At 63.7% G+C, this 25,461-nt stretch overlaps 2 protein-coding genes across 2 annotated transcripts; both read left to right on the top strand.

The window, feature by feature from the left end:
• Positions 1-290: 290 nt before the first annotated feature.
• Positions 291-11,824, top strand: ALDOC (aldolase, fructose-bisphosphate C). Its single transcript, XM_073316000.1, is given in 16 exon segments — positions 291-314; positions 3,184-3,391; positions 6,756-6,845; positions 6,848-6,886; positions 7,528-7,554; positions 7,557-7,738; positions 8,120-8,174; positions 8,417-8,577; positions 9,163-9,246; positions 9,628-9,720; positions 9,722-9,803; positions 10,398-10,418; positions 10,421-10,472; positions 10,474-10,545; positions 10,547-10,592; positions 11,054-11,824. Coding segments are annotated over 16 exon segments (1,437 nt in total). The 3' UTR covers positions 11,255-11,824.
• Positions 11,825-14,277: 2,453 nt separating this feature from the next.
• Positions 14,278-24,398, top strand: PIGS (phosphatidylinositol glycan anchor biosynthesis class S). Its single transcript, XM_073315233.1, is given in 13 exon segments — positions 14,278-14,380; positions 15,315-15,454; positions 16,258-16,369; positions 17,407-17,496; positions 18,044-18,132; positions 18,919-19,059; positions 19,061-19,130; positions 19,556-19,698; positions 19,794-19,908; positions 20,386-20,531; positions 20,994-21,094; positions 21,760-21,970; positions 22,827-24,398. Coding segments are annotated over 13 exon segments (1,653 nt in total). The 5' UTR covers positions 14,278-14,361; the 3' UTR covers positions 23,103-24,398.
• Positions 24,399-25,461: the final 1,063 nt, after the last annotated feature.

The following is a 25,461-nucleotide window of genomic DNA, read 5'->3' as shown; positions in this document are numbered from 1 at the left end:
GTTCTGTAGTTCGTATGCAGCCTTGCTGATCTTCGCGTTCCCAGGGCTCCTGCGAACTGCACACACATGAACCCAGCAAGGCTGGGCTGACCTAGTTTCCCCTCAGAGGCAGCTCTTGCTCTTGGTGTCCTAGATTCTCAGTTCCTTGCTCCTCGGATCTAACTTCCGGTGATCCTTTCTTAGGGTGAGAGCCTCCTGCAGAGGCAGTAGCCTGAGGCTGCTTTGTCCTTGGGACCCCCGGCTCTTGGGGGTGGTGAGAGAGATTCCCAGGACCCAGCAGTAATGGGGTGATGTGGAAGTGCAGCCTGGGCCCGGTGAGAAGGGGAAGCTGTCTGGTGGTGTGAGCATGCAGCAGAGCTGGACCACACAGCTGGGGCTAACCTCCTGTCACTGTCCCTCTCTGGCCAGCCCAGGGCTTCCAGGAGCAGAGCCCCTTGCCACTCCTGACCTCTCCCCAGCAGTCCTGCTGGGGAGGGGGGAGCACGCATGCTGGGCCTTCCCTGAGCACAGATCTGCGACAGGGGGCTTGTTTTGAAAACCTCTTTCTGTTTCGCTCAAATGTTGATTCCTTCCCACCTCCCCCCTTTGTCAAACATCTGCAGGATCTCCCTGCCTTGAAAGCATGAGGGAAGCCCTGAGTTGGAGTCTTCCATGCTGTTGCAGGACGTAGCCTTGTGCTGGCTCCTATGGGCCATGCTGTCCTCTGCTCTGGATCGGTGGGTTGTAGCTGCATGGGTCTATTGATCTCCTCCCAGGGCAGAGCTGCTGCCAGGACAGCACTTGCTTGTGACCACACTAACCATAATGTGCCCAAAAGCAGCTATATGGAAATAAAACGCTCTGGTTTTTAATGGCTTTACTCCCTGGTGCTGTCCCCGCCTCTCAGCTGGGTGGCAGGGTCACCTTGCCTCTCTCTTCAGCTGTGGAACAGCTGCCTCTGCCCCTAGCTGTAGCTGAGGGGAGTATGGGAGGAGCTGGGAAACAGGCTCACTTCCCTCTCCTCCCCCTCCTGTATTCAGCTTAAAGGACAGGTCTCCTAAACAGCAGCCTCTGAACAACTGCGATGCAATGCCTAGACATCCTGCCAAGGAGCCTCTAGGACCTGCTGCGAGTAGATACCACCTATGCTGCTACTCAGCCCACAGTCCTGGAAAATTAACTCGGTTGGGTACGTTTGCCCTGCAGTGCAGGGTACAGAGCAGATGGCCTGGTCCTTATCCCTCTTCTGCTGCTTAGAGGGACAGCAGGGAGCTGCGATTTCACTCCCTGTGAAGGCTGAGTGGCCTTAAGGACAGCATGGGGGCCTGTCCCTCCACTCCCTCTCTCAGCATTGTGCTCCTCTCCCTCGAACCACCTCCCTGCCGCATGCTACCATGGGCCCCACAGAGCCCCTTCTGCCCTACCTAGGACAGCAAGTAGAGAGAGACCCATTTTCATCTTCGAGCCTGGGAGCTGCTGTAGGGGACTGGGCTGCAGTTCTAGAGGAAGATGGAGGCCCCATGTCACGTGGGGTGACATGAGGAGACGCCCGACTGGCCAATGGCTGGCTCCTGGCACAGGCCTCCAGCAGCAGAGAGAAGCTGTGAATCTCGGTGGGGAAGAGCTGGGCCGTGTGTGCCGGGCAAGGCCTACGGCTCTAAACTTCCCCTTTGCTAAGAGGAGCCATTCAGGGCCAGACAATGGGAGACTGAATGGAGAGGACTTGGCAGTGGTTCCTGGAAGGGGGAAAGGCAGGGTCAGGTACTGCGAGGGGCCCAGGGGGGGCCTGGACAGCGAGAGGACAGGGTGGTTGCCTAGCCTCCCTGCCTTGGGCGCAAGAGCAGCATGGGGGTAGGCGTCCATGCAAGTGCCAGGGCCCTTGGAGTTCGAGGGCAACAGGCCCCCCCCGGGGCTTCTGCGGGGGTGCCCTGGCAGCCAGGCCCCATGCTCCCTCCCTGCTTGTCACGTACTGGGTCAGGTGCTTCGGCTTGGGTCGGGTGCTGGAGCCCACAAGCGTTCTCCAGCCAGGCCCTGGCTCTCCCAGGGGGTGCAGCAGAGCCTAAGGCCCTGTGCCCCCAGCCATGGCACAGGTAGCAGGGCAGGGAGTGCTGGAGAGGGCCCCCTGCTCCCCCCTTGGGAACTGCCCTGTGGTCCCATAGCCCCCCTGGGAATAGCCCCCTGCTCCCCCCTTGGGAACTGCCCCATGGCCTGTCCCTTGGGAACTGTCCTGTGGTCCCATAGTCCCCCTGGGAACTGCCCCCTGCTCCCCCCTTGGGAACTGCCCTCTGGTTCCATAGCCCCCCTGGGAATAGCCCCCTGCTCCCCCCTTGGGAACTGCCCCATGGCCTGCCCCTTGGGAACTGTCCTGTGGTCCCATAGCTCCCCTGGGAACTGCCCCCTGCCCCCCTCTTGGGAATAGCCCCCTGCTGCCCCCTTGGGAACTGTCCTGTGGTCCCATAGTCCCCCTGGGAACTGCCCCCTGCTCCCCCCTTGGGAACTGCCCTGTGGTCCCATAGCCCCCCTGGGAATAGCCCCCTGCTCCCCCCTTGGGAACTGCCCCAGGGCCTGCCCCTTGGGAACTGTCCTGTGGTCCCATAGTCCCCCTGGGAACTGCCCCCTGCCTCCCTTTTAGGAATAGCCCCCTGCTGCCCCCTTGGGAACTGCCCTCTGGTCCCATAGCTCCCCTGGGAACTGCCCCCTGCCCCCCTCTTGGGAATAGCCCCCTGCTCCCCCCTTGGGAACTGCCCTGTGGTCCCATAGCCCCCCTGGGAACTGCTGTCTGCTCCCCCTTGGGAACTGCCCTCTGGTCCCATAGCCCCCCTGGGAACTGCCCTCTGCTCCCCCTTGGGAACTGCCCTCTGGTCCCATAGCCCCCCTGGGAACTGCCCTCTGGTCCCATAGCCCCCCTGGGAACTGCCCTCTGCTCCCCCCTTGGGAATAGCCCCCTGCTCCCCCCTTGGGAACTGCCCTCTGGTCCCATAGCCCCCCTGGGAACTGCCCCCTGCCCCCCTCTTGGGAATAGCCCCCTGCTCCCCCCTTGGGAACTGCCCTGTGGTCCCATAGCCCCCCTGGGAACTGCCGTCTGCTCCCCCTTGGGAACTGCCCTCTGGTCCCATAGCCCCCCTGGGAACTGCCGTCTGCTCCCCCCTGGGAACTGCCCTCTGGTCCCATAGCCCCCCTGGGAACTGCCCTCTGGTCCCATAGCCCCCCCTTGGGAACTGCCCCCCTCCCCCGCCTCGCAACCGCCCCCGCCCCCGCGGGCCCCCCGGCGCCGCGGGCGGGGCTGAGTCACCGGGCCCCGCCCGCCGGAGTCACGTCGCTCTGCGGCACTTGCTCCAGCCTCATTTACCGGCGCCCGAGCCGCGCAGCCCGCAGAGCCGGGAGCCCAGCCCAGCCCAGCCCAGCCAGCCGGTAAGGGCGGCCCGGGACGCTGCCCCCGCCGGGCCGGAGCTGGGGCGGCTCGAGGGGCTCCTGGCCGGGGAGCGGGGCGCGCCGAAGGGCGAAGCAAGGTCGCCGCCCCCGGCTCTGGCGGGGCAGGATGCTGAGGGGGCCGGAGGTGGCTTGGGGGGGATGTTGGGGGGCCGGTGGTGCGGGGGGGGGGCGGTGCGGAGGGATTCTGGGGGGCCGGTGGCTTGGGGAGGCCGGTGCGGGGGGATGCTGGGGCGGGAGCGGAAGGGTTGCTGGGGGGGCTGCTGTGGGGGGATGCTGGGGGGAGCGGAAGGGTTGCTGGTTGCTGGGGGGGGCCGGTGCGGGGGGATGCTGGGGCGGGAGCGGAAGGGTTGCTGGGGGGGCTGCTGTGGGGGGATGCTGGGGCGGGAGCGGAAGGGTTGCTGGTTGCTGGGGGGGGCCGGTGCGGGGGGATGCTGGGGGGGGGAGCGGAAGGGTTGCTGGGGGGGCTGCTGGGGGGGATGCTGGCGGGAGCGGAAGGGTTGCTGGTTGCTGGGGGGGGCCGGTGCGGGGGGATGCTGGGGCGGGAGCGGAAGGGTTACTGGTTGCTGGGGGGGGCCGGTGCGGGGGGATGCTGGGGGGGGGAGCGGAAGGGTTGCTGGGGGGGCTGCTGTGGGGGGATGCTGTGGGGGGGAGCGGAAGGGTTGCTGGTTGCTGGGGGGGGCCCGGTGCGGGGGGATGCTGGGGGGGGGAGCGGAAGGGTTGCTGGCGGGGCTGCTGGGGGGGGATGCTGGGGGGAGCGGAAGGGTTGCTGGTTGCTGGGGGGGGCCGGTGCGGGGGGATGCTGGGGCGGGAGCGGAAGGGTTGCTGGTTGCTGGGGGGGGGGTCGGTGACTCGGGGCGGATGCTGGGGGGCTGGTGGCTTGGGGAGGCTGGTAGGGCGGTTACTTGGGGGGAGAGCAGAAGGGTTGCTGGGAGGCCGGTGGTGCGGGGGAGGATGTTGGGGGGCCGGTGATGTGGGGGGGCCGGTGCGGGGGGATGCCGGGGGGCCGGTGGCTTGGGGAGGCCGGTGCGGGGGGATGCTGGGGGGGCTGCTGCGGGGGGATGCTGGGGGGAGCGGAAGGGTTGCTGGTTGCTGGGGGGGGCGGTGCGGGGAGGATGCTGGGGGGTCGGTGGCTCAGGGCAGATGCTCGGGGGCCGGTGGTGCGGGGGAGGATGCTTGGGGGGGCGGTGCGGAGGGATGCTGGGGGGGACCAATGGTGCGGGGGAGCGGTGCGGGGGGGATACTGGGGGGGCTGGGTGCGGGGGGATGCTGGGGGTGGGGCGGAAGGGTTGCTGGATGCTGGGAGGTCGGTGGCTCAGGGCGGTGCGGGGGGGATGCTGGGGGGCTGGGAGTGCGGGATGGATGCTCGGGGGCCGGTGGTGCGGGGGAGGATGCTGGGGGGTCGGTGCTTGAGGGGGCAGTGCAGGGGGGATGCTGGGGGGCCAGTGGTGCGGGGGGAGCGGTGCGGGGGGGATGCTGGGGGGGCTGGGTGCAGGGGGATGTTGGGGGGTCGATGGTGCGGGGGGGAGGCTGGTGGGGGCGGTTGCTGGGGGGGGCCTTTGCCCAGAGGCCATCTGCTGACACCAGCTGAGTGCCCCCAGATGCCCAGAAGACCCTAGGGTCCGTGGTCCCGAGCAGCCGAGTTCTGTGCTTGCTGTCCCCATGGCAAACCTTGGTGCCAGGCTCAGCAGACAGGCTGGGGACCCTGGCTCATGCCCCTCTCTGGAGGGGTCCGTCTGGCTCTGGGAGCAGGGGGCTTGGCCCCAGCTGGCTGCAGAGTGGTCACCCCAGCACCCAGCTGACAAGCCTGGCTGGGTCTTGGCTGCGTGATGAGCATCTGAGCTCATCGGGCTGCCTGGGCGCTGTGCTGGAGCAGACAGGCTCGTAACCGGCCTTAACTGGCTTATGGTGCATTGCAGGCTTGTCCTGACCAGCCAGGCCCACTTGCAGCCCATAGGAACCTTGCACATGGGCTTTCCACGGCTGCTCCCTGCTGGAGCAGCATTTCTGTGGGTTGCATGGGAAGTCGGCTGCATGCACTGGGGGCCCTTGTAGCCCCGTGACCGGGCCTCCGTGGGGGTTACAGGGAGCTTGAAATGGACTCTCATGCTGTTAGGCTCCTTCTCCCCGGGGTTGGAGCTCAGGACTGTGAATCGGGGCTCCTGTTCCTGGCTCTGCCTCAGTCTCGCTTTGTGAGTGCGAGTCTCCCCGGCCAGCTTCCCACAGTAGAAGGGGGCTGGTACGCTGCCCCTGGCCTGGAGTGCAAGGGGTGGTGCGAGAGCTGATAGCCCACCTTGTCCGGCTGGGCTGGGGATTTCCCAGGTCTGGTCTGATTTTTGCCCCCACCTGGGGATGCGACTAGAGAAGGCCCCACGCTGTGCGGAGGGGGGGCATCTCCCCTGCGTGGGGGAGGCTCGTGCCAGGAGCACAATGGACCCAGTATCTAATCCTGGCTCTCCGCGTGCGCAGCAGAGCCCTGAGATGGCGGGGGGGAGGGAGGGGAGGAGCAGGCTGGGCCCGTGCTACACGAGGCTGGGCCCGTGCCTGGGGTGGCAGCACTACCCGTTACATAACCGGCCCCATATGGGTTAGGACAGTCAGGTGGGTGGGTTCAGCCCTTTGTCTCCGGGACAATCGGAGAGAAGCCTCTGGCCAGATGGCTGCTGACCCAGGCAGGGTGGCAATGGGCTGCTTCCCTGTGTTTGGCGTGTTGACCCAGCTGTACCACAGCCATGGAGGGAGAGGGTGGGATTGGTCGTCCCCCCCGCTCCCAAGGATGCTGGGCTAGGGGGTCTCAGCTGGTTTCGGGAGCCTGGATGGGCTCGATTCCCCCATCGGTGCAGGGAGAGGGCAGCCGAGGGGTCACTGCAGACTCGGTGCCCCTGCGTTGGGGGGGCACCAGGTTTAGCAAATGACCTTGGAGTTTTTGAAGCAGCAACACTGCCGGGTCTGGGCGGGAGCCTCCTGCGGTGTTTGCGATGGAGGGGGCAGGTGCTCCCCAGCCAGCACTCTGTCCACTTCTGCTCCCGACACGGAGAGCCTCTGGGGAAGCCTGGGACTGGCACAAACATAACCCCCAGCCAACACTCCTGCATGGAGAGCCTGGGCCTGGAGTCGGTGAGCTGCCGCAGTGCCTCCTGGTGGGCAAGTGGGTGTATTACAGACCTGAAGGGGGTCATGGTGCACACTGACCAGTGGGGGAGGCCGCTGAGTGCTCTCAGTGCTGCGGGGGCTGGAACGGGGACCAGGACTCTGCCTTCGTGGCAGAGGTGAAGACTTCCATCTGTCCCTGCTCCCCAGAGCAGGGGATGGGCTAACTCCTTGCTCACCCCACCCCCGGTTCAGGGAGACTCCAGCTATCCGTAACGATGACGCACAGTATCCCGCGCTCTCAGCTGAGCAGAAGAAGGAGCTGTCTGACATCGCACTGCAAATCGTGGCCCCAGCAAGGGGATCCTGGCAGCGGATGAGTCCGTAGGTTGGTCTGAATAACTCCTTGCTGGGGAGAATGACCCTTTGGGCTCCTGCTCCCTCCCTGCAGCCCCCATGCTGGTCTCGGCATCCAGCTTGGGTTTGGCCTGGCACATCAGTGACGGGGGGCGTTGAGGTTCTAGAAATGGTGCTGAGCTGGCGGCTCCATGGCTGACATCCAGGCTTGAGCACAGCTGGCTCAGGAGCTGACAGGAAGAAAACCCGGTGTGCCATGCTGCGCTCTCTTTAGAGGCTCCCTCTGTACAACTCCTGCTGCAACCTCTGGCCCCAAAGACGTTCGTGATCCAGAGTCCAAGGGTCACGCCAAGGGGGTCCTGGACTGTGGTGGTCCAGGGATCACTGGGGGCTGTTTATCTCCTCTCCTCAGATGGTGACGTTCCCTTCAGAACCACAACAGCCTTTGCGTCTGCTGCTCCTTCATGGGTATTCGCAGAGCTGCAGCCAGAAAGTTGGTGTCCCAGGCAGCTGCTGCCCGCACATGCCCACTCGCTCCCCGGGCATCGGGTGTGGGTGGTGGCTGGTGCTGAGACCCAGTGCTCAGTGGCAAATGCAGCATTCCCCTGGGCTCCTCTTTCCCCCAGGGAAACGCATCCCATGCGTCATCCATGCCCCCCTCTGTCCCTCCAGGAAGCATGGCCAAGCGTCTGAACCAGATTGGGTGGAGAACACAGAGGAGAACCGCCGGCTCTACCGCCAGATCTTGTTCAGTGCCGACAACCGGGTGAAGAAGTGCATCGGAGGTGTCATCTTCTTCCACGAGACCATGTATCAGCAGGGGGACGACGGCACCCCCTTCGTCAGGATGATCAAAGACAAGGGCATCGTGGTGGGCATCAAGGTGTGTGGCTGGGGGCTACTGTGAGCGGTTCTGCTTGGGGTGGTGTGGGGCACTTGCACTCTCTGGTGGCCGATGCCGGGGTGCGGCAGGCCCCATGCGCTTGGCTGCCCCGGGACGTTGCTGCCCTCGGGGTGTCTGGACTCAGCGGGGAGGCGCACTAGCTGCTCACCCTGACAGCCCAGAGGCTCTGCTCCCATTGCCATGGCTTCACTCGGCTCAGGCCGGGGCTGCTTTCCCAGACACCGAGGCCCCTGTCCTGTTCCTGGGCATACCCTGAGTTCCCTGTGGCGGGTGTGTGTCTGGGTTTCCAGCCAGTCCCGGGGAGGGGCTACCGGGGCGCTGCGGTCTGGCCTCACCTGTGCCCCGCCGTTCCCTTTGCAGGTGGACAAGGGCGTTGTGCCTCTGGCTGGGACAGATGGAGAAACCACGACCCAAGGTATGAGACGGCTGCTCGGTGCGTGGGCTGGGGGAGCTGAGATCTGTAATGCTGAACAAACCCCTCAGACCTGTCTGAAAACGGTGGCGATTCCCCGTCTTGATGGGTGGAGCTGGGGCAGCTGCCACGTGCCCTCAGCATGGGGATTCCCACTTGCCCGGGGAGTGGTTGGCACCAGAGGGCAGGGTGGGGTCCAGAGGCCTCAGCTGAGCCTGGCTGAGGGTAGCTGTGTGTCGGGGCAGGACTGGACGGGCTGTCCGAGCGCTGTGCCCAGTACAAGAAGGACGGCGCGGACTTTGCCAAGTGGCGCTGCGTGCTGAAGATCAGTGAGAACACCCCCTCGGCCCTCGCCATCCTGGAGAACGCCAACGTCCTGGCCCGCTACGCCAGCATCTGCCAGCAGGTGAGGGCAGCGCGGTGGGGCTCCAGACTGGGGCTGTGGGGCCCAGCGTCGCTCTGACTGTGCGCGTTGTGCTGTGCAGGGCCCTGCCCCAGAGAGCTTCCACTCGGGTCACAGGGGGATGGGCGCAACGCTGGCCCCATCCGGTCCGTGGTACCTGAGCCCTGCGGGGTCTTCTCCCCCTCCCCGGCCCCAGCACTGAGCAGCCCCGGTGGTGCAGGGGCTCGCTCGGGGGGGCCAGGAGGCCTCTGGCTGGCAGGCCGGGCGCTCAGTCCCTAGGGCAGTGAGGTGTCCCTGTCGCCAGCTGGGGGTGGTTTTGGATGGCACCTTTCACATGGATCCCAGGGCCCAGTTGCGTTAAACGCTCCATGGCTCTGCTAGACCCAGCTGTGGTGGCCCCTCTCTGACCAGGGAATGTGTGTGCACTGGTGCCAGGGGGTGAAAGCTTGGCGAGGCCTTTGCCCTGCAGGGCAAACCTGCCCGCCCCATCGTCCCCTGCAGAGCACCCTTGGGTGAGGAGACCTGTCTGGCATGTTCCCTCCTGCTCTGCCACACAGGGTGCTACCCGTAACATCTTCCCCATTGCAGAACGGCATCGTGCCCATTGTGGAGCCGGAGATCCTGCCCGACGGAGACCATGACCTGAAGCGCTGCCAGTATGTGACCGAGAAGGTGAGCCCTGCCCCAGCAGTGCTGGGGCGTTGGGGGGCATGGCGCACAGCGAGACCAGGGGACGATGTGTCAGTGGAGCTGCCTAGAGAAATGTACCCACCCCAGCCGCTGTTCTGCGTGCCCCGTTATCCCCCATGCAGGTCGCCTGCACTCAGAGGGCTCTGCAGTCTTAACTGCCACCCTGGTGGGCAGAAGGCGCCATGCTGGGACGTCACCACAGCACTCCAGGCCCGGCACTGGGGCACGTGGGACATCCCCAGCAGCTTCTTGGGCTCTGAGCAGGGCTCGGGCCATGGTTTGGGCTCGTGGGAGACCCTAGAGCCTGGGTTCCCAGGGTGCAGAGCAGACGTGGGACCTAGGCGCTTGCTGCCTTGCTTTCAGGTGCTCGCGGCTGTGTACAAGGCCCTGAGTGACCATCACGTCTACCTGGAGGGCACGCTACTGAAACCCAACATGGTGACCCCAGGGCACGCCTGCCCAAACCAAGTACAGCGCTGAGGAGATCGCCATGGCCACGGTGACCGCGCTGCGCCGGACCGTGCCTCCCGCCGTCCCAGGTAGCCAGGGCACAGAGCAGCTGCCTTTGAGCTCCCCACCCCCAGATGGTGGAGTGGCTTGGTCCCGAGGTTCCCGGCCCGGGAAGGGAACAGTGCTGAGCTCATGGGAGAGGCTGATGCTCCCTGCATCCCGGCCACGGCTGGGACAGCCGCACTCGAGCTGTAGCACCCTCGTCCGCCGGCAGAGCAGGGTGTGTGAGGCTGTCCACGCTGCACAGCACCGCTGCACAGCACCGCTGCACCCTGGTAGCACTGTGTGGACACGTGTCCTGTGTGGACGGAAGCGGTGTCTGTTGCTGTGGTAAATGGCCCCCTCGAGGCAGTTACTCTGGCGACCGAGGCATCCTTGGTGCTCTGGGCGACGGAGCTAGCTCGTTTGATTTGTAAGTGTAGGCCAGGCCTGGGAGAGGGGAGCTCGCGGCTACCCGGGCCAGGCAGAGCCCGGCTCTCTCAGCTTGTGGGTGCTGCGGAGTCTGTTCTGTAGTGGAGGTTCGGGGCTGTGCAGGAGGTGGGTGTGGAAGGCCCTGGGTGTCCACGTATCTGGGTTTGAGCCAGGATTCAAGCCCTCCCTCAATGTCCTGGCCTTGTTTTCAGGTGTCACCTTCCTTTCTGGGGGCAGAGTGAGGAGGAAGCTTCCATTAATATGAACGCCATCAACAACTGCCCCTGGCCAGGCCTGGGCTCTGACCTTCTCCTACGGACGTGCCCTGCAGGCCTCGGCGCTCAATGCCTGCGTGGCCAGAGGAGAACGAGAGCTCTGCCACTGAGGCGTTTATGAAGCGTGCCGAGGTACTGAGCCGGAGGTCGGGGTGCGCTGCAAAGGGTCCTTTCCCTGGTTCCCTGCCCTGGAAACTCCTGGGCAGCAAGGACCAGAGGTGCCCTGCCCGCAGCCTGAGGGTGTCGTGGGTGAAAGATCTGTTTGGCCACTTGCAATCTAAAACTTCCTGTAATTGTCCATTCAAGCCCCTGTGTCCAGCAAAGTGTTGGGATGAGCCCAGTGCGTCACGGCAGGGCTGCCGGGAGACGCCGGGAGGGAGTGCGTGTGTATTGTGTGTCTGGAATCTCCACGTCCAGGCTAGAAATGGCATCTGGCACACGTGGTGAAGGGAGCAGTGAAAACGGGAATGGTGGGGTGGGTGGGGGGACATTCCTCTCTTCCCCAGTGTGGCACTTGGTATGTCTCCTGTCGTGCCACGGCTGGGGGCACAGCCAGTGACGAGGATGCTAACTGGTTTCTCCCTGTGTCTTAGGTGAACAGTCTGGCTGCTCTTGGCAAGTACGAGGGCAGCGGAGATGACGCCGGTGCTGCCGGCAGTCCCTCTACGTGGCTAACCATGCCTACTGAGCCCCTGGCTCGGAGCCCGGCCGGGCGTTCCAGCCCCACTGACCAACCAGTCCCCACTCTGCTACGTTCCATATCAGCCACGAGTCACCCCCAGCTTGTACTGTAGCCCGCCTCCAGGGCGGGGAGAGGAGGAGCGAGCCCCACCTCGACGTACTGCCCCAGTCTTGTGTTTTCTTTCAACTGCTGCCGACTTGTGCCTGTGAAAGAGGAGGGGGAGTGCCCTGACAGAGCCTCCTGTGAGGGACTGGCCAGACAGTGCAGGCAGGCTGCAGACCCCGTCCCTTCCCCTTTAATTCTCCCATTGTTTGGAGGTGGGAGGGGAGCCAGGCTGGCAGGGGTGGGGAGGGGCGATGTCCCTTGGGCCCAGGCCTGGCTCTGTGGCAGGAGGCCCCGGTCCCGAGGGGGGCTTGTGCGCAGGAAGCGTTCCGTTTTGTTGGTGCTCCACGCACCCTGGCCGCGTGGGACCCACGCTGCATTACACTGCACTTCGGTGTGCAGCTGTAGCTTTGCAGTTCTGATTGTGTGCCCCCCCCCTCATAGTGCCATCACCGCTGTCTGGCCGAGTCAGGCGGGGAGCAGCCGACGGTAGGGGAGCCAGTTCCTGCCGTGTGTCGTGTTCTCCATATGCACCTGATGTACCGAATAGTCTAACAATAAATCCTAGAGAAAGTGACAAGCGACTGCTACTTCCATCTGTGGTGGGGATGGGGGCTAGCTGCTTTCTCTCCAGGGGGCGGCCGTCTGTTCAACATGGTATTCTGAGTTGGGGTGAAGAAGTCAAAGTAGCTGCTTCCAGCCATGCACTCTGAGCAACAAACCCACATGGAGACTTCTTCCAAATCCCGCCCTTCTCTCCCAAAGCTCCGGGTCTCTGCTGTCCATTACAACTTCCTCTCCACATCCCCCTACGGCTTCAGCTGGACACTGGTGCTTTCCTCCCTTCCTCTGCTGAACTGTCTTGTGCTGCTAAAACAGCTGCCAAGTTCCACCCCAGAGGTGGCGCTGCTTCAGTGGTGGGTGAAGCTCCTCCATCAATTGCCCAGGGCTAGCTCTACCAGTCTCTTGCTGCATGCTCAGTTCAGTAGAACTCTTCCGTCCCTGTGCAAGGAAGGCAGCTGCTGCCCTCCTGTAGGGGTTGGAGTGGGGCCTACTCCGGAACTGTAGTAAAACAGGACTGGGGTGTTCAGCTTTTTCTGGTGCAGCTGAGATTCCCCTTAAGCTGTTTCGGTGGCACGTGCTCCATCCCCATTCCTACTGCAAGGTCTGCCTGTCCTAGTGGTAGAGCTGTAATGTGCTCCAGTCCACTCTCTTGAGTTCTCTTGGTGCTTTCCTTGGCCAGCCATCCGCACCTCTTGACCTGGCTGCTCCTTAAGGGGCTGGATCTTCCTGATCTCTGCCATTCTACCACCAAGGGAAGTAGTGTTAATCCTCTGGTGTCACAGGGCTCTTGCCAATTTCACCAGCCTGCAGCTGTGGTAGCTGTGATTTACAGCTGGGGAAATGGAGGCAGAAAGGTCAAATGCCTCCTTCCTACAAGGTCTGAGTGGCAGTTAGCGAGAGAAGAGTGGGGCAGCCCCAGGCTCTGCTCAGGGTTCAGTCACTAAGGCACTGTGCTGGATTCTGAGTTAATTAGGAGTGTTGGGGGAGGGGTGCAGTGCCCGATGCTGGTGGGGGGGATAGGGGACACTGGCAGGAGGAGAGAGAGCTGCAGTGCCCAGGGAAGGGGTGCAGTGAGGGTGTGGTGCAGTGCCGGGGGAGGGGCACAGTGCCCAGTGCTGGGGAGGGCAGGGTGTGGGCACAGTGCCCCAATGCCAGGGAGAGGGGTGTGGGTGCAGTGACGGGGGAGGGGCGCAGTACCGAGGAGCCGGGGGTGTGGGTGCAATGTCAGGGGAGGGGCACAATGCCCAATGCCTGGGGAGGGTGGGGTGTGGGTGGAGTGCTGAGGGGGCTGGGGATGGGTGCAGTGGAGGCAGAGGGGCACAGTGCCCAGGTCCGGGAGTGGGTACAATGGCCGGGGGAGGGGTTCAGTGCCGGGGAGGCCGGGGTGTGGGTGCAGTGCCAGGGGAGGGGTGCCGTGCCGAGGAGGCCGGGGTGTGGGTGCAGTGAGGGGGAGGGGTGCAGTGAGGGGGAGGGGCGCAGTGCCGAGGGGGAGGGGCGCAGTGCCGAGGGGGCTGGGGTGTTTGTGCGGTGAGGGGGAGGGGTGCAGTGCCGAGGAGGCCGGGGTGTGGGTGCAGTGAGGGAGAGGGGTGCAGTGAGGGGGAGGCTGGGGTGTGGGTGCAGTGAGGGGGAGGGGCGCAGTGCCGAGGGGGCCGGGGTGTGGGGTGCCGTGCCGAGGAGGCCGGGGTGTGGGTGCAGTGAGGGGGAGGGGTGCAGTGCCGAGGAGGCCGGGGTGTGGGTGCAGTGTCCAGGGCCGGGGTGTGGGTGCCGTGCCGAGGAGGCCGGGTGTGGGTGCAGTGGAGGGGTGCAGTGCGGGGTGCAGTGAGGGGGAGGGGTGCAGTGCGGGGGAGGCCGGGTGTGGGTGCAGAAGGGGGGAGGGGTGCAGTGCGGGGAGGCCGGAGTGGGTGCGGAGGGGGGAGGGGTGCAGTGGGGGGGAGGCCGGGGTGTGGTGCAGTGGGGGGAGGGGTGCAGTGGGGGGGGGAGGCCGGGGTGGGGGTGCAGTGGGGGGAGGGGTGCAGTGAGGGGGAGGCCGGGGTGGGGGTGCATGCAGTGAGGGGGAGGGGTGCAGTGAGGGGGGAGGCCGGGTGTGGGTGCAGTGGGGGGGAGGGGTGCAGTGAGGGGGGGAGGCCGGGTGTGGGTGCGGAGGGGGGAGGGGTGCAGTGCGGGGGAGGCCGGGGTGGGGGTGCAGTGGAGGGGAGGGGTGCAGTGAGGGGAGGCCGGGGTGGGAGTGCAGTGGGGGGGAGGGGTGCAGGGCTCGCTGGGCGCCGCTGGCCCGGTGCAGTTGCTCTGTGCGCAGCCCTGGACCCGCCCACCTCCCTCTCTGCCGGACCCCTTCGCGGGACGGGGCACCCCCCTGCGCTGTCCCTCCGAGGGACCCGTACCAGATTGGTGCCTTCGCGACCACCCCTTTGGCGCGCTTAGTCAGCCCTGATTGGTCAGCGCTGCTGTCGGTCTACGCCGTCTTCCGGTCCTTGGCCTGCGCCAATTGGCCGCCCGCTGGTTTCCCGGCTTCTAGCCCCGCCCCGTGAGGTCCGGGAAGAGCGGTCGGACGGGAGGATGGTGGCTGACGGGGCAGGTGCGGGGTCCGGGGGTGGGACCGGGAGCGGTTCGGAGCCGGGGGGGGGGAACCGGGTAAGCGGGCAGTGAGGAGCCGGGGGGGGGGAGGCGGGAGCCGCGGGTGGGACCGGGAAGCGGGCGGTTCGGAGGCGGGGGGGGACCGGGAGCCGGGGGGGGCGGGCTGTGAGGAGCCGGGGGGGGGACCGGGAGCCGGGGGGGGGCGGGCTGTGAGGAGCCGGGGGGGGAGGCGGGAGCTGGGGGGGGGACCGGGAAGCGGGCGGTTCGGAGCCGGGGGGGGGAGGCGGTGGGGGGAGCCGGGGGGGGACCGGGAGCCGGGGGGCGGGCTGTGAGGAGCCGGGGGGGGGAGCCGGGGGGGGGACCGGGAGCCGGGGGGGGGCGGGCTGTGAGGAGCCGGGGGGGGGACCGGGAAGCGGGCGGTGGGGGGAGCTGGGGGGGGCGGTGAGGGGGGCCGGGGGGGGACCGGGAAGCGGGCGGTTCGGAGCCGGGGGGGGAGGCGGTGGGGGGAGCCGGGGGGGGACCGGGAGCCGGGGGGCGGGCTGTGAGGAGCCGGGGGGGGGACCGGGAGCCGGGGGGGGGACCGGGAGCCGGGGGGGGTGGGCTGTGAGGAGCCGGGGGGGGACCGGGAAGCGGGCGGTGGGGGGAGCTGGGGGGGGCGGTGAGGGGGGCCGGGGGGGACCGGGAAGCGGGCGGTGAGGAGCCGGGGGGGGAGGCGGTGGGGGGAGCCGGGGGGGGCGGGCTGTGAGGAGCCGGGGGGGGGACCGGGAGCCGGGGGGGGCGGGCTGTGAGGAGCCGGGGGGGGACCGGGAAGCGGGCGGTGGGGGGAGCTGGGGGGGGCGGTGAGGGGGGCCGGGGGGGGACCGGGAAGTGGGCGGTGGGGGGCCGGGCAGTGAGCTCCCGGCCCCCCCGCGCCATTGCCCGCCTGTGCCCCGCAGAGGAGGCGCGGGGGAAGCGCGCTGCTCTCGCCTTCGCCGCCGTGGCCCTGGTGCTGGGGCTGCCGCTCTGGTGGAAGACGACGGAGACGTACCGGGCCTCGCTGCCCTACGCGGGGATCAGCGCGCTGGGCTCGCTCCGGGTAGGGCTGCGCCCCGCGGGGTGACCTGGTGGAGCCCGGAGCCCCTCGCTCCAGCCTGGGCCGGCTGCAGCCTGCTCCGCCTCCGGCCTCAGGGCTGGTCCGCGGGTCAGGGCCCGGTGCTGGGGAAGAGCCGGGCCCGGTGCTGGGGAAGAGCCGGGCCCGGTGCTGGGGAAGAGCCGGGCCCGGTCCCCCCCAACTCCCAGCCCGAGCCCCACACTGACAGGGAGCAGGGTGTCGGCAGTGTGGGGTTCTCCCTGGCCTGGCCTGGCCGGCCTGTGACAGCTGCAGCCCGATGGGAGCCTGGTTGCTGCGCGCCCTCCTTGCCAGCGGTGGGAGTGGCCGGGGCACCTCTTCCGCCCGCCCACTGCACAGCCCTTGGTGCAGGCCTCCCTGCTGGCTGGGGGTTCTGGGACCCAGTGCCGTGACGGGAGAGCTCTGCCACTTGAACGCCCTTGGCTTGCTTTGCTAGCCCTGTGCCTGGGGGCCGGCTCGCCCCGGCAGGAGTCTGCTGCCCCTACGGGGGCCATTCCCCATTGGGAAGGGCTGAATGTCCCACACCTGTCAGCCCTTTTTGGCACAGACTCTTGATGCAGGCACAGGAGTTTCCAGCTGGTGGCAGCAGCAATTCATGGGTCTCCCTTCACAGGGTTCAGATACTGTTAAAGTTCTCGGGGGCCCCAAGGGCTGTGGGTGGTTCTGGGGCTCGCAGAAGGGCTGTGAGGAGGTGCTGGGGGGTTGACAGAGGCTGGGATGGTGGCAGGGGACGTGGCTTACGCTGCCAGGTAACGCGGCTCTTTGCTCAGTTCCAGCTGACTGTGCCTGTCTCAGTGGTTTTTGCCAAGGGGGCTCTGCCAGGAGCTCAACAGAGAAGGCTCCCTTTCACAGACACAAAGGAGGAGGAGAGCCTGTTAAACTGTAAGAACCTCTGGCTGCTGGGGGGCTTGTGCTTTAGCTGTAACCCCTTTTGTTTTCTTTAATCTCGTGACTCTCCCCACTGTCCCTGTTCTTGCCCCATGGCTGTTGCTGCACTCGCTGCCCCCTACAGATGGCTTTCTGCTGCTGCAGTGGAGGCCAGCAGCCCTGTCCACCAGGACCCACACCCCCATGGCGCTGCAGGTACCATCTCAAGTAGGGAAGCCGAGTCCTCATTTCTCCCCTCCAGCTGCAGGAGCTAAGACTGCGCTGGGGCTGGGGCTGTCCCCCACAGATTAGTCATGGTGGCGAGTCATGATACAAGTTCCTCACATTGTTCCAAGCCGTGAAAGGCTGGAGCAACTCTCCTCCAAGCATGAGCCTCTTGTGACCCCAGTGCAGTTAGGCATTGGGCTAGAGAGGGGCTGGCTGGTGAGACATAGGCATGGAGGGTGAAGATCAGGAGGCACTGACTGCTTCCCGCCTCTGCCCTCTGGGCTGCTTCCCACCGTGCACCCCAGCCTGCAGTGTTGGAGCGAGGAAGTGTCCTTCCCAGCCCAAACACCCGGGTCTGGGGGGAGCCACTGAGGGTAGCTGGGAGCACAATGTTCCCGAGTGTCTGGGGGCGCACACCATGAGGTGGGAGGGGAGCACATGGGAGGGTAACGAGAATCAGAGGAAACAAAGGGAAGGAAGCTCCCTGCCCATTAGGTAGGTCACGCTGAAGTTATCTTCCCAGGGAGGGGAGCCTCATCACTTGTGACACATCAGACTGGGCAAACCCTAGGGAACACGGACCAGTGAACCATCCTGCCTATAGGGATGGACCAGCCGGACCATGAGGCCTTGCTCAGCTCTGGGAGCTGGGGCTCAGCACTGGCCTAAGGGGAGGCTTATGGCATGCGCACAGCTTGGAGAAGCTGCTGTATCCCTTTCGGCCTGGCTCCTATCGGGGTACCAGTGCAGGGCCCTGGTGCTGGAGAGCACAGCACATAGGGCCAGCTGGCCTCACCTGCTCTCTCTCTCCTCCTTCCCCGCAGCAAAAACAAGCGTTACGTCTCGCTATGAGACGACTTACCGGAGTGCAACCGTCACAGAGCAGGCAGCCTTGGCCTTGGCCACAGTGAAAGGTACGGAGTCTGTAGGACACGCTAGGTTGCTGCCCTGGGGTAGAGCTGGCAAAGAGCTGGGAGTCCTGGCTCTCCTGGGATGCTTGCAGCTGGCCGTGCCCTGCAGGTGCTGCTCTGCGGTCTCCAGGCCTGAATGGGATGCAGGTGGTGGGTGCTAGTTTGGCAGCCAGTGAAGTTGTTGCCGTACCTGCCCAGAAACACCACTGGCTGTGGGGAGCAAAGGGCCTCATTCCGAGGGTGCACGGGGGCGTGTCGCACGGGGGCGTGTCACCCGGGGGCGTTTTGGATTGCTGCTGCTGACTACCAGTGGAGCTCTTGGAGCACAGGAATGGGCTGCTCCAGGGCAGGGGGGAGTTCCAGGAGCTGGCGGGGTGGGGCAGGGACCTAGGGGTGACTGTGGACACGGACTTGTGTTGTAGTGGTGGCTGCGAGGGAGCCCGGTGATCCCGGCTGGAGAGAGAGGAGGGTTTCCCCTCTCTGGAATACTTCCTTTGGGCAGCTGGTAATGCCCACCTGGCACATGCCTTCTCTCCCTTCTCTCCCTCAGAGGCAGACGCTGCGCTGCTCCCGCTGCAGGACTCGCTGGGCGCTCTGACTGTATACGTGATCCCGGAAACCTCCCCTCTACTGCCTCAGGTACCGCATCCTCTGCTGGGAGTGCCCCACCTCCTTGCTCTGGGACCAGTAGTGTGGCTTGGAGTGTCCTGCGGCTGCCTGCTGCTTCCCATGAAAGAGCTGTGTCCCTGGAGTAAGAAAGCAGGCAGATGCCCCCCAGAGAGACTGTGCTGGACAGAGACCTGCCCAGAAAGATGCCCTATTCCCCCGTCGCGCTCTTTTCTCCAGGCACAGCACAAAGGGCAGAGTCATGTGGCTGGGCCTTGGCAGGTGGATGATCTGAGTGGGAGGGGGCACTGCTGGAAGGGGCACCCTTCTGCAGAAACAGAGACTCTTCCCATGTTGCTTGCCCCATAGGCAGGAAGGGGCATGGCTCTCCTGTGTATTTTGTGAGCTCTCCCCTGCCCTTGCAGAACAATCCAAGACCCTCTTTGTCTGAGGCTGCTGTCCATGGAGCTTCCCCAGCCCTGTTATCCTGGATCCAGGCACAAGAAGGGGTCATAGAATCATAGAATATCAGGGCTGGAAGGGACCTCAGGAGGTCATCTAGTCCAACCCCCTGCTCAAAGCAGGACCGATCCCCAATTAAATCATCCCAACCAGGGCTTTGTCAAGCCTGACCTTAAAAACTTCTAAGGAAGGAGATTCTACCACCTCCCTAGGTCAGTCTGGGGCAACCCCTGCCAGGGGCTGAGCATGTTGCCCTGGGAGCGCTGAGCTCTGTTTGCTCTGTGCCCAGGAGCAGGGGAGGTGTGCACACCCTGCCCCTCCCCAGATTCCTGGCTCACTGCCCTGCCTTCTCTGCAGGGTGTTGGCGTGTACATCGGGAAGCACCGCAGTGCCGTGATGAGGTGTACGCAGGGCCCCGGGGATGTCCTGGCTGCTGTTAGTGCCTGGGTGCAGCAGATTGTGCAGGCCATGTCCTTCACCACTGACTCCATCGCCACCCGCCTTGTCTGATCGCGTCCCCATGGACCAGCTCGGCACGGACACGAGGCGCCCGTTCAAATCCAGCCTGGGTAGGACGTGCTGGGTGCCTGCCAGGAGAGGCTGTTCCCATGGTTCTCTGCAGCACGTTGTCTTCCTTGGGCAGGGCTGGGGCAGCACAGGGCCACATACCTCTCCCCCACCCTCGGATTCCCAGGCACCCCCTCCCTTTTAGTAACCAACTCTCTGGGGTCCTCTGTGCACCCCATCAACCCATCTGCTGGTGCTTTGTGCCACTGCCCGGGAGCCCCTTAGCTCAGGAGCGTGAGACTGGGTCCCACAGTTATCCCTTGGAACGTTGCTCTGTTCTCTCTCTGTCCCACTTGGCATCTGCTCTGCTCTGGAATCATTGCTCATGCACTCCTGCCCTGGGGATGGCCAGACTGATCCTGGGCAGTTGGCAGCTTCTCCTTGCAGAGGGATGTTGTTGGCAGCCTCTGTTCTCTGCTCTTCCCAGGGTACGAAATCACCTTCAGCTTATTGAACCCAGACCCCAAGTCCCACAACGTGCACTGGGACATCGAGGCCGCTGTCAACAGCTACGTACAGCCCTTCCTCGACAAGCTGGGCTCAATGGCCAACTTCTCTGTGGACTCCCAGGTGAGAGGTGCGGTAGGAGGGGGGAGGGTGCCCCCACCCAGGCTGGCCACAGGGTGGTCTTCCCACAACATCCATCTCCTTGGTGATCCCCTCAGATCCTGTACTATGCTGTCCTGGGGGTCTCACCCCGCTTTGACAAGGCCTCCTCCAGCTTCATCCTGAGCGCGCTCAGTCTCCCCCACGTCATTAACCCGGTGGAAGCCAGACTGGGTAAGTGCCACTCTGCGTCCTTGTGGTGGCTGCTTTGAGAGTTTAGTGTTGCTGAGGGTAAAGGCAGAGACCTGTGCTGGCAGACACAGCACAGGCTCTGCCCCCCCAGAGCCCTCGCTACCAGCCCTGCACTGCCCTCCGGGGAGGCTGCCATACTGCTGACTAGTTAGAAGGGCAGATCCCCATGAGAGGCGTAGGCTGAGATCCAGCAAAATTCGTGCTGTTTGACCCGGGTGGGATCTCACCATACGGCTCATATTGAAAGCACCGATGTAGCCCCGAGGCCACTGACCCCTTCTCAGGTGGAGTCTGGCCTCCCTGGCAAGGGGAGGAGAGGGTCCGGTCCCGCCCTGCCCCAGTAACATTCCAGATGCTGAGCTCCTGCAGGCAGCTTCCCAGCCTCCCTGATGCCCGCCAGTGCCTGGCAGGCCAGGGTCTGCCCTGGAAATGTGTGGTGCTCACTGTGCACTGCTGCAGGTTCCAGCGCCACTTCGCTCTACCCCGTGTTGAACTTCCTGCTGTACGTGCCAGAGCGCGTCCATTCCCCTCTCTACATCCAGGACAAGGACGGCGCCGCTGTGGGGACCAACGCCTTCCACAGCCCTCGCTGGGGTGGGATCATGGTAAGGAGGAGGGGCCTGGCCTGGCACAGCCCTGCCCTGTATGAGGAAAGCACCGCAGTCCCTTTGGTCCCCTGCCCTCGTGCTGGGACTGTGACTGGCAGGGGCTGACCAGCTGGAGCCCTGTGCTGTGTTTGGGAGCTCCTGGTCCAGCTCCTCCCACCCCCGCAGCGTCCTGCCAGAGCCCCAACAATGCCCACTGCACCCTATGGGCTTTTTCTACTTGATGCCAGTTTCTTGCCCCTTCCTGTGATGCAGCTGGTCTTGGCCACTCTCAGAGATGGAAGGCTGGGCTGGATGGGGCCTGGGCCTGAGCCCCATGGCCGTTCCCTGAATGAGACAGCGCTGCTCAGCACTGCAGGGTAGCCCAGAGCTGTGGGCTGACTGGAGAACAGGGACGGGGGGACCCTTGTGTGGTGAGGCATAGCCTGTGTCAGGCCTGCCCTGGACACACTCTCTTGACAGGTGTACAACATTGACCACCCAGTTCCTGACAAGGCCCCTCTCCCGCTTTGGGTGGACGTGGACATGGTGCGAGTGATGGAGGTGTTCCTGGCCCAGCTACGGTGAGGACACTGCTCTCTTCTCTGCCCTGCCCCAGCCGTTCCATTCTCTGCATTCCTTATGTTCAGTTCCACCAGAGCAGCGTGAGGCTGTGGCCCTGGGGCTGTGCCTGCCCTGGGAGGTGTGTGCCAGGGCAGAGACGCTGCCTCTCTGGCTCCCCCTGCTCTGGCAGCCTGAGGCTGGTTCTGTGCTTTTCCTAGACTCTCTGGGTCACTGGCTGGCTTGGGGGGTCGGCAGTGGCGTGTGGCTCCAGTTTCCCCTTAGCTGCTGGGTCAGTCTGGCCTAGGGTGGTGGTGGCAGCTGGAGTTGTCCTGTCTGCCAGCTGTTCAGTAGTGTTGGTGGGTGTTGGACCAAGGCCCGGTGACCACAAAGCCCACAATCTCACTAACTTGCCCCTTTTCAGCCACGGTGTCATGGACCGTCCTCTTTCTGCCCTAGCTCGGCAGTAATGTGTTTGGAAAGCCTGACTCGCACCTACCCTGCTGGGCAGCAGGACTCAGACCGGCACCCTGTGCCAGAGCTGAACTTGCGTCAGGAAAGGCAAACGAGAACATTTCTGCCACGTGCCCATTCCATTCCTCTGCTGCAGGGGGTGTGAGCACAGGGAAGAGTTGGCCTGGTGACCTCCCTGCCAGCTCAGACCTGATCTGCCCCTTCTCCCCCACAGGTTGTTGTTTGGGATCTCCCAGGTGTCGCTCCCAGAGGAGTTCCTGCTGGAGAGCCCTGGGAACGACGGGCTGACTGACTGGGAGCTGGACCGCCTGCTGTGGACCCGGACAGTTGAGAATATCGCCACGGTGTCCACCACCCTCACCTCCCTGGCCCAACTGCTAGACAAGATCGGGAACATCGTCATCAAGGATGATGTTGCCTCTGAGGTGGGTGGGGTTGGGAGGGTCCCCATGAGAGGTTGGGGGCTGCCAGCATCACATAGGAGCCTTACATGCTGCTGCTGGGGACCTTGTCTGCCCAGACTTATGTATTTATTTCCCCTCTTGGGGAGGGGGAAGGGTTCTGAAAATTGTTGCCCTTAACCTAAAGGGCTGGCCAGGGCCTGGCTGCTTGAGTCAGCTAGAGGACACGAGGGCGCCCTCTCCTGGGCTGAGAATTCTGCCTTTGCAGCATCACTCCCCCCTTATGCCCTGGGCCTATAATTAATAGAAATGGCCACAGCCTCACTGGGGAGAGACCTTCTAAATCCTCCCATCCCCCCTCTCTCTGGGCTGAGACCCCTTGATGCCTTTGAGTGAAAGTCTGCGCTGAAAAGTGAGTGTACAAATGGCAGATCTGCTCCCTGGGGTTTTGTCGTAACCCTGGAGCCAACGCAACTCTGGGGCAGCGAGTGGGTTCCAGCCCTTCCTTCCCCTGCGGCGTCAATGGAGCAGTTGCTAAGTTCCTGGTGCAGGCCCACGTCTTGCCCCGGTTACTCAGTGTGCGAGCCACTGAAGAGAATGGGACTGCACAGGTGTAGCTGAGAGCGTAGAAAGCAGTGGGGTTGAACAGGTGGAGGAGGAGTAGGTGGCTTGACGCTCAGAGCCCCACTGGCTGTGGGGAGCTGAGAAGGAATATGCAGAGGTCAGTGTCACTTCTTAGAGCAGATCCAGACTTGACAATCCAGGATCTGCTCAGCTTCTGGCACTCCTAGGCCTCAGGTGTGGTGCCTGGAGCTCCCTTGACCTGCTTGGGCCAGACAGGGGGCTGCTGTGCACTGACTCTTTGTGTGGTCCCATCCAGGTTTACCATGCAGTAGCATCAGCACAGACTGCTATGCTGGAGCTGGCCTCTGGCCGTCTGGGCTCAGCATTCCAGGCCAGTAAAGAGGCGGTCACCTCCTCGGAGCGGGCCTTCTTTGACCCTTCGCTGCTACATCTCCTCTACTTCCCTGATGACCAGAAATTTGCCATCTACATCCCACTCTTCCTGCCTATGGCGGTGCCCATCCTGCTGTCCCTGATGAAGATCCTCCGGGAAGCCAAACAGAGCAAGAAGGAGCCCACGAAAACTGACTGAGCCTGTCTGCAGCTGCCCCATGGGGCAGGGGAGCTCAGAGCCAGCTCATGACAGCCTGTCTGTAGGAACAGTCAGGGCCCAGTTAAAGGGCTTGGACTCGGATGATTCTTTATGAATCCTGGAAGAGTGGAAAGTCTGGCAAAAATAGGGTGTTGGGTCAGAAATCAAGACTTAGAACCACCACGGCTACTTCCCAGCATGGAGCTCTTGGGTTCGCCTTTACCTAGGGGTTAGCGGGGACTCTAAAGGGGACATCTGTGCTGCGTTTAGACACCTGTGGCTGGCCCGCGCCAGCCAACGCAGGTTAAGGGGCTGTTTCATTGCAGTGTAGCTCTTTGGGCTGTGCTGGAGCCTGGGCTCCAGGACCCTGCAAGATGGGAGGGGACCAGAGTGTGGGCTCCAGCCCAAGCCTGAATGTCTCCACCTCAATTAAATAGCCCCTTAGCAAGAGTTCCACAAGTCTGTCAGCTGGTATGGGCCAGCTGTGGGTTTTTAACTGCAGTGTAGACCTCCCCCAAGGAGTGTAGAGCGGCTACAGCTGCATGTGACTGGCCACCTGAGCAAAGTGCCCCTGCCAGCTGGGTCCACGGTGGATGAGCTCAGGCCACTTCTGCTTTTTCTAGTTACTGCAGCCAGCTCCACCACCAGACAGCAGAGGAGGCATGAATCAAGCTTGCATTTCCCTTCTCCCCGCTCAGCTCACCCCCCCCCCCCAAGGTGTCTGGATTAAGGGGCTCTCCTTTGAGTTGAAAGGATTGGCGTTAGCTTCTGGGAGATGCTCTGGAGTCTCTCTGTCCCCTCTGAGTGCTTAAGCAGTCTGAAGTGCACCCTTCCTGCCCAGCCACTACAGGATGTGCCCCTGGGACTGCCTAGTTTAGCAGGAGTGAGACTGGTGGGGCATCTTCCTTTTACTCCTGTTGGGAGCCTTGGTATTGGCAGGGCCCCCCTTACATGCCTGGACCCAGGTCCCTCCCCTTGTGAGCTATTGATCCACAAGTGTGACCCTACCAACTTCCTCAACGTAGGGGGATATACAGGCCAGCCTGTGCACTGGGGCAGGGCTTCCTTGCAGCGTCTGCAGCAGGTGAGTGCTGCTCGTACTTCAGGGAGGTACAGAAAGTGGCTCTTGGGTTTCTTAGCTTCCTACCACTGCTGGCAGCCTGTGGGTCTCTGTGGAGGGAGCCTGGGGCCTTGTATTGCAAGAGGGCTGGGTGGGGACCAGACGTGAGAGTGATGCACTGATGAATGCTGAACAAAACAAGGTTTCCTTTTAATAAAAGTAAAAGCCAGACTCTGCTGAGGGGCAGTGTGCCTTTCCTGGGAATTCAAGCAGCCTGTGCCACCCTGGCCGGCTTGGCCTGGGGGAGATCCTGCCCCTTAGGAGCTTCTCAGGGTGGCCCACGGGATGGCTCCTGTGTGTGCATCGGCCTGGGAGGGTTTCCTGTCAGATGGGCTAGGTTCTGGGAAATCAGGTTCTCCGACAGTGTGGAGAGTGTTGTGCTGCTCACACTGGCCAGCTGCCTCGCTCCAGTCTCTCTCCTGCCCAGCATCTGTCCCTGTCCTTCTCAAAGAGGAGGAGCTGGCTGCTCTGTGCTGTGGGAGAGGAGTGCTGCAGGGAGCTAGGTGCCGCTGGAAGCTGTCCAATTCTGTCCAATTCTGGCTGTGGGGAAGTGCTTCCCTGGAGATGAGAGCAGGGCCTGAGAGGTTTCTGCACTACTTGCTTGTATCTCAGGAGCTCCAACCAGTGGTTCCGGGGACCTTGCAACAGGATGGGCCTTGTCTGTGGGCAAGAAAACCCGGGTGAAAGGACAGTCCACTGACCTACCAGAGAGCACCAGGTACCATGCTCAGTAGGCCTCGGAGCCCTGTGGGGCAGTAGGGGTCTGACTGTGCAGTTCTCCGCATTCTACTAGGCAATGGCAAACTCCCCACCATAGCCAATCCGGGGTGGAACATGCTCAGCACTAAATTCCCTCTTGACTCCCAAAGAGTGCCCCGGTCCTCCAAAGTGTGACCATGAGCTCCCTGGCCATTGATAAAATTCTCACATCAGTGTCCCATTTCTGCTTAAATACGTCACTGCGGCTTGGCTTCCCCCTCCTCTGCTGGGAGCCCCATCATCTGTATCAGCCCCCTTCAGTACTTCTAACGTAACCCTTTGCCCTCTTGCTACGGTCTCGGGTAGGTTTTCAAGTGTCATGTGTGAGCCTTAGCTTGCTGCCTGCCTTGGTTATATTCTCTCTGCACTAACAGTCTGAGCTGTCACTCTCCTTGTCCTGAAGCCCCTTCCTTGCCTTTCCTCTCTCCATGCCCCAGGCTGCCGGCTCTTCACCTTAACTAAGCTTCCTTTAAATGGGCA

This window comes from Lepidochelys kempii, chromosome 17 (assembly GCF_965140265.1).
Source record: "Lepidochelys kempii isolate rLepKem1 chromosome 17, rLepKem1.hap2, whole genome shotgun sequence".
NCBI classification, from domain to species: domain Eukaryota; kingdom Metazoa; phylum Chordata; order Testudines; family Cheloniidae; genus Lepidochelys; species Lepidochelys kempii.
Note: the sequence above shows the minus strand (reverse complement) of the source record. Positions and strands in the feature narration are given on the sequence as shown.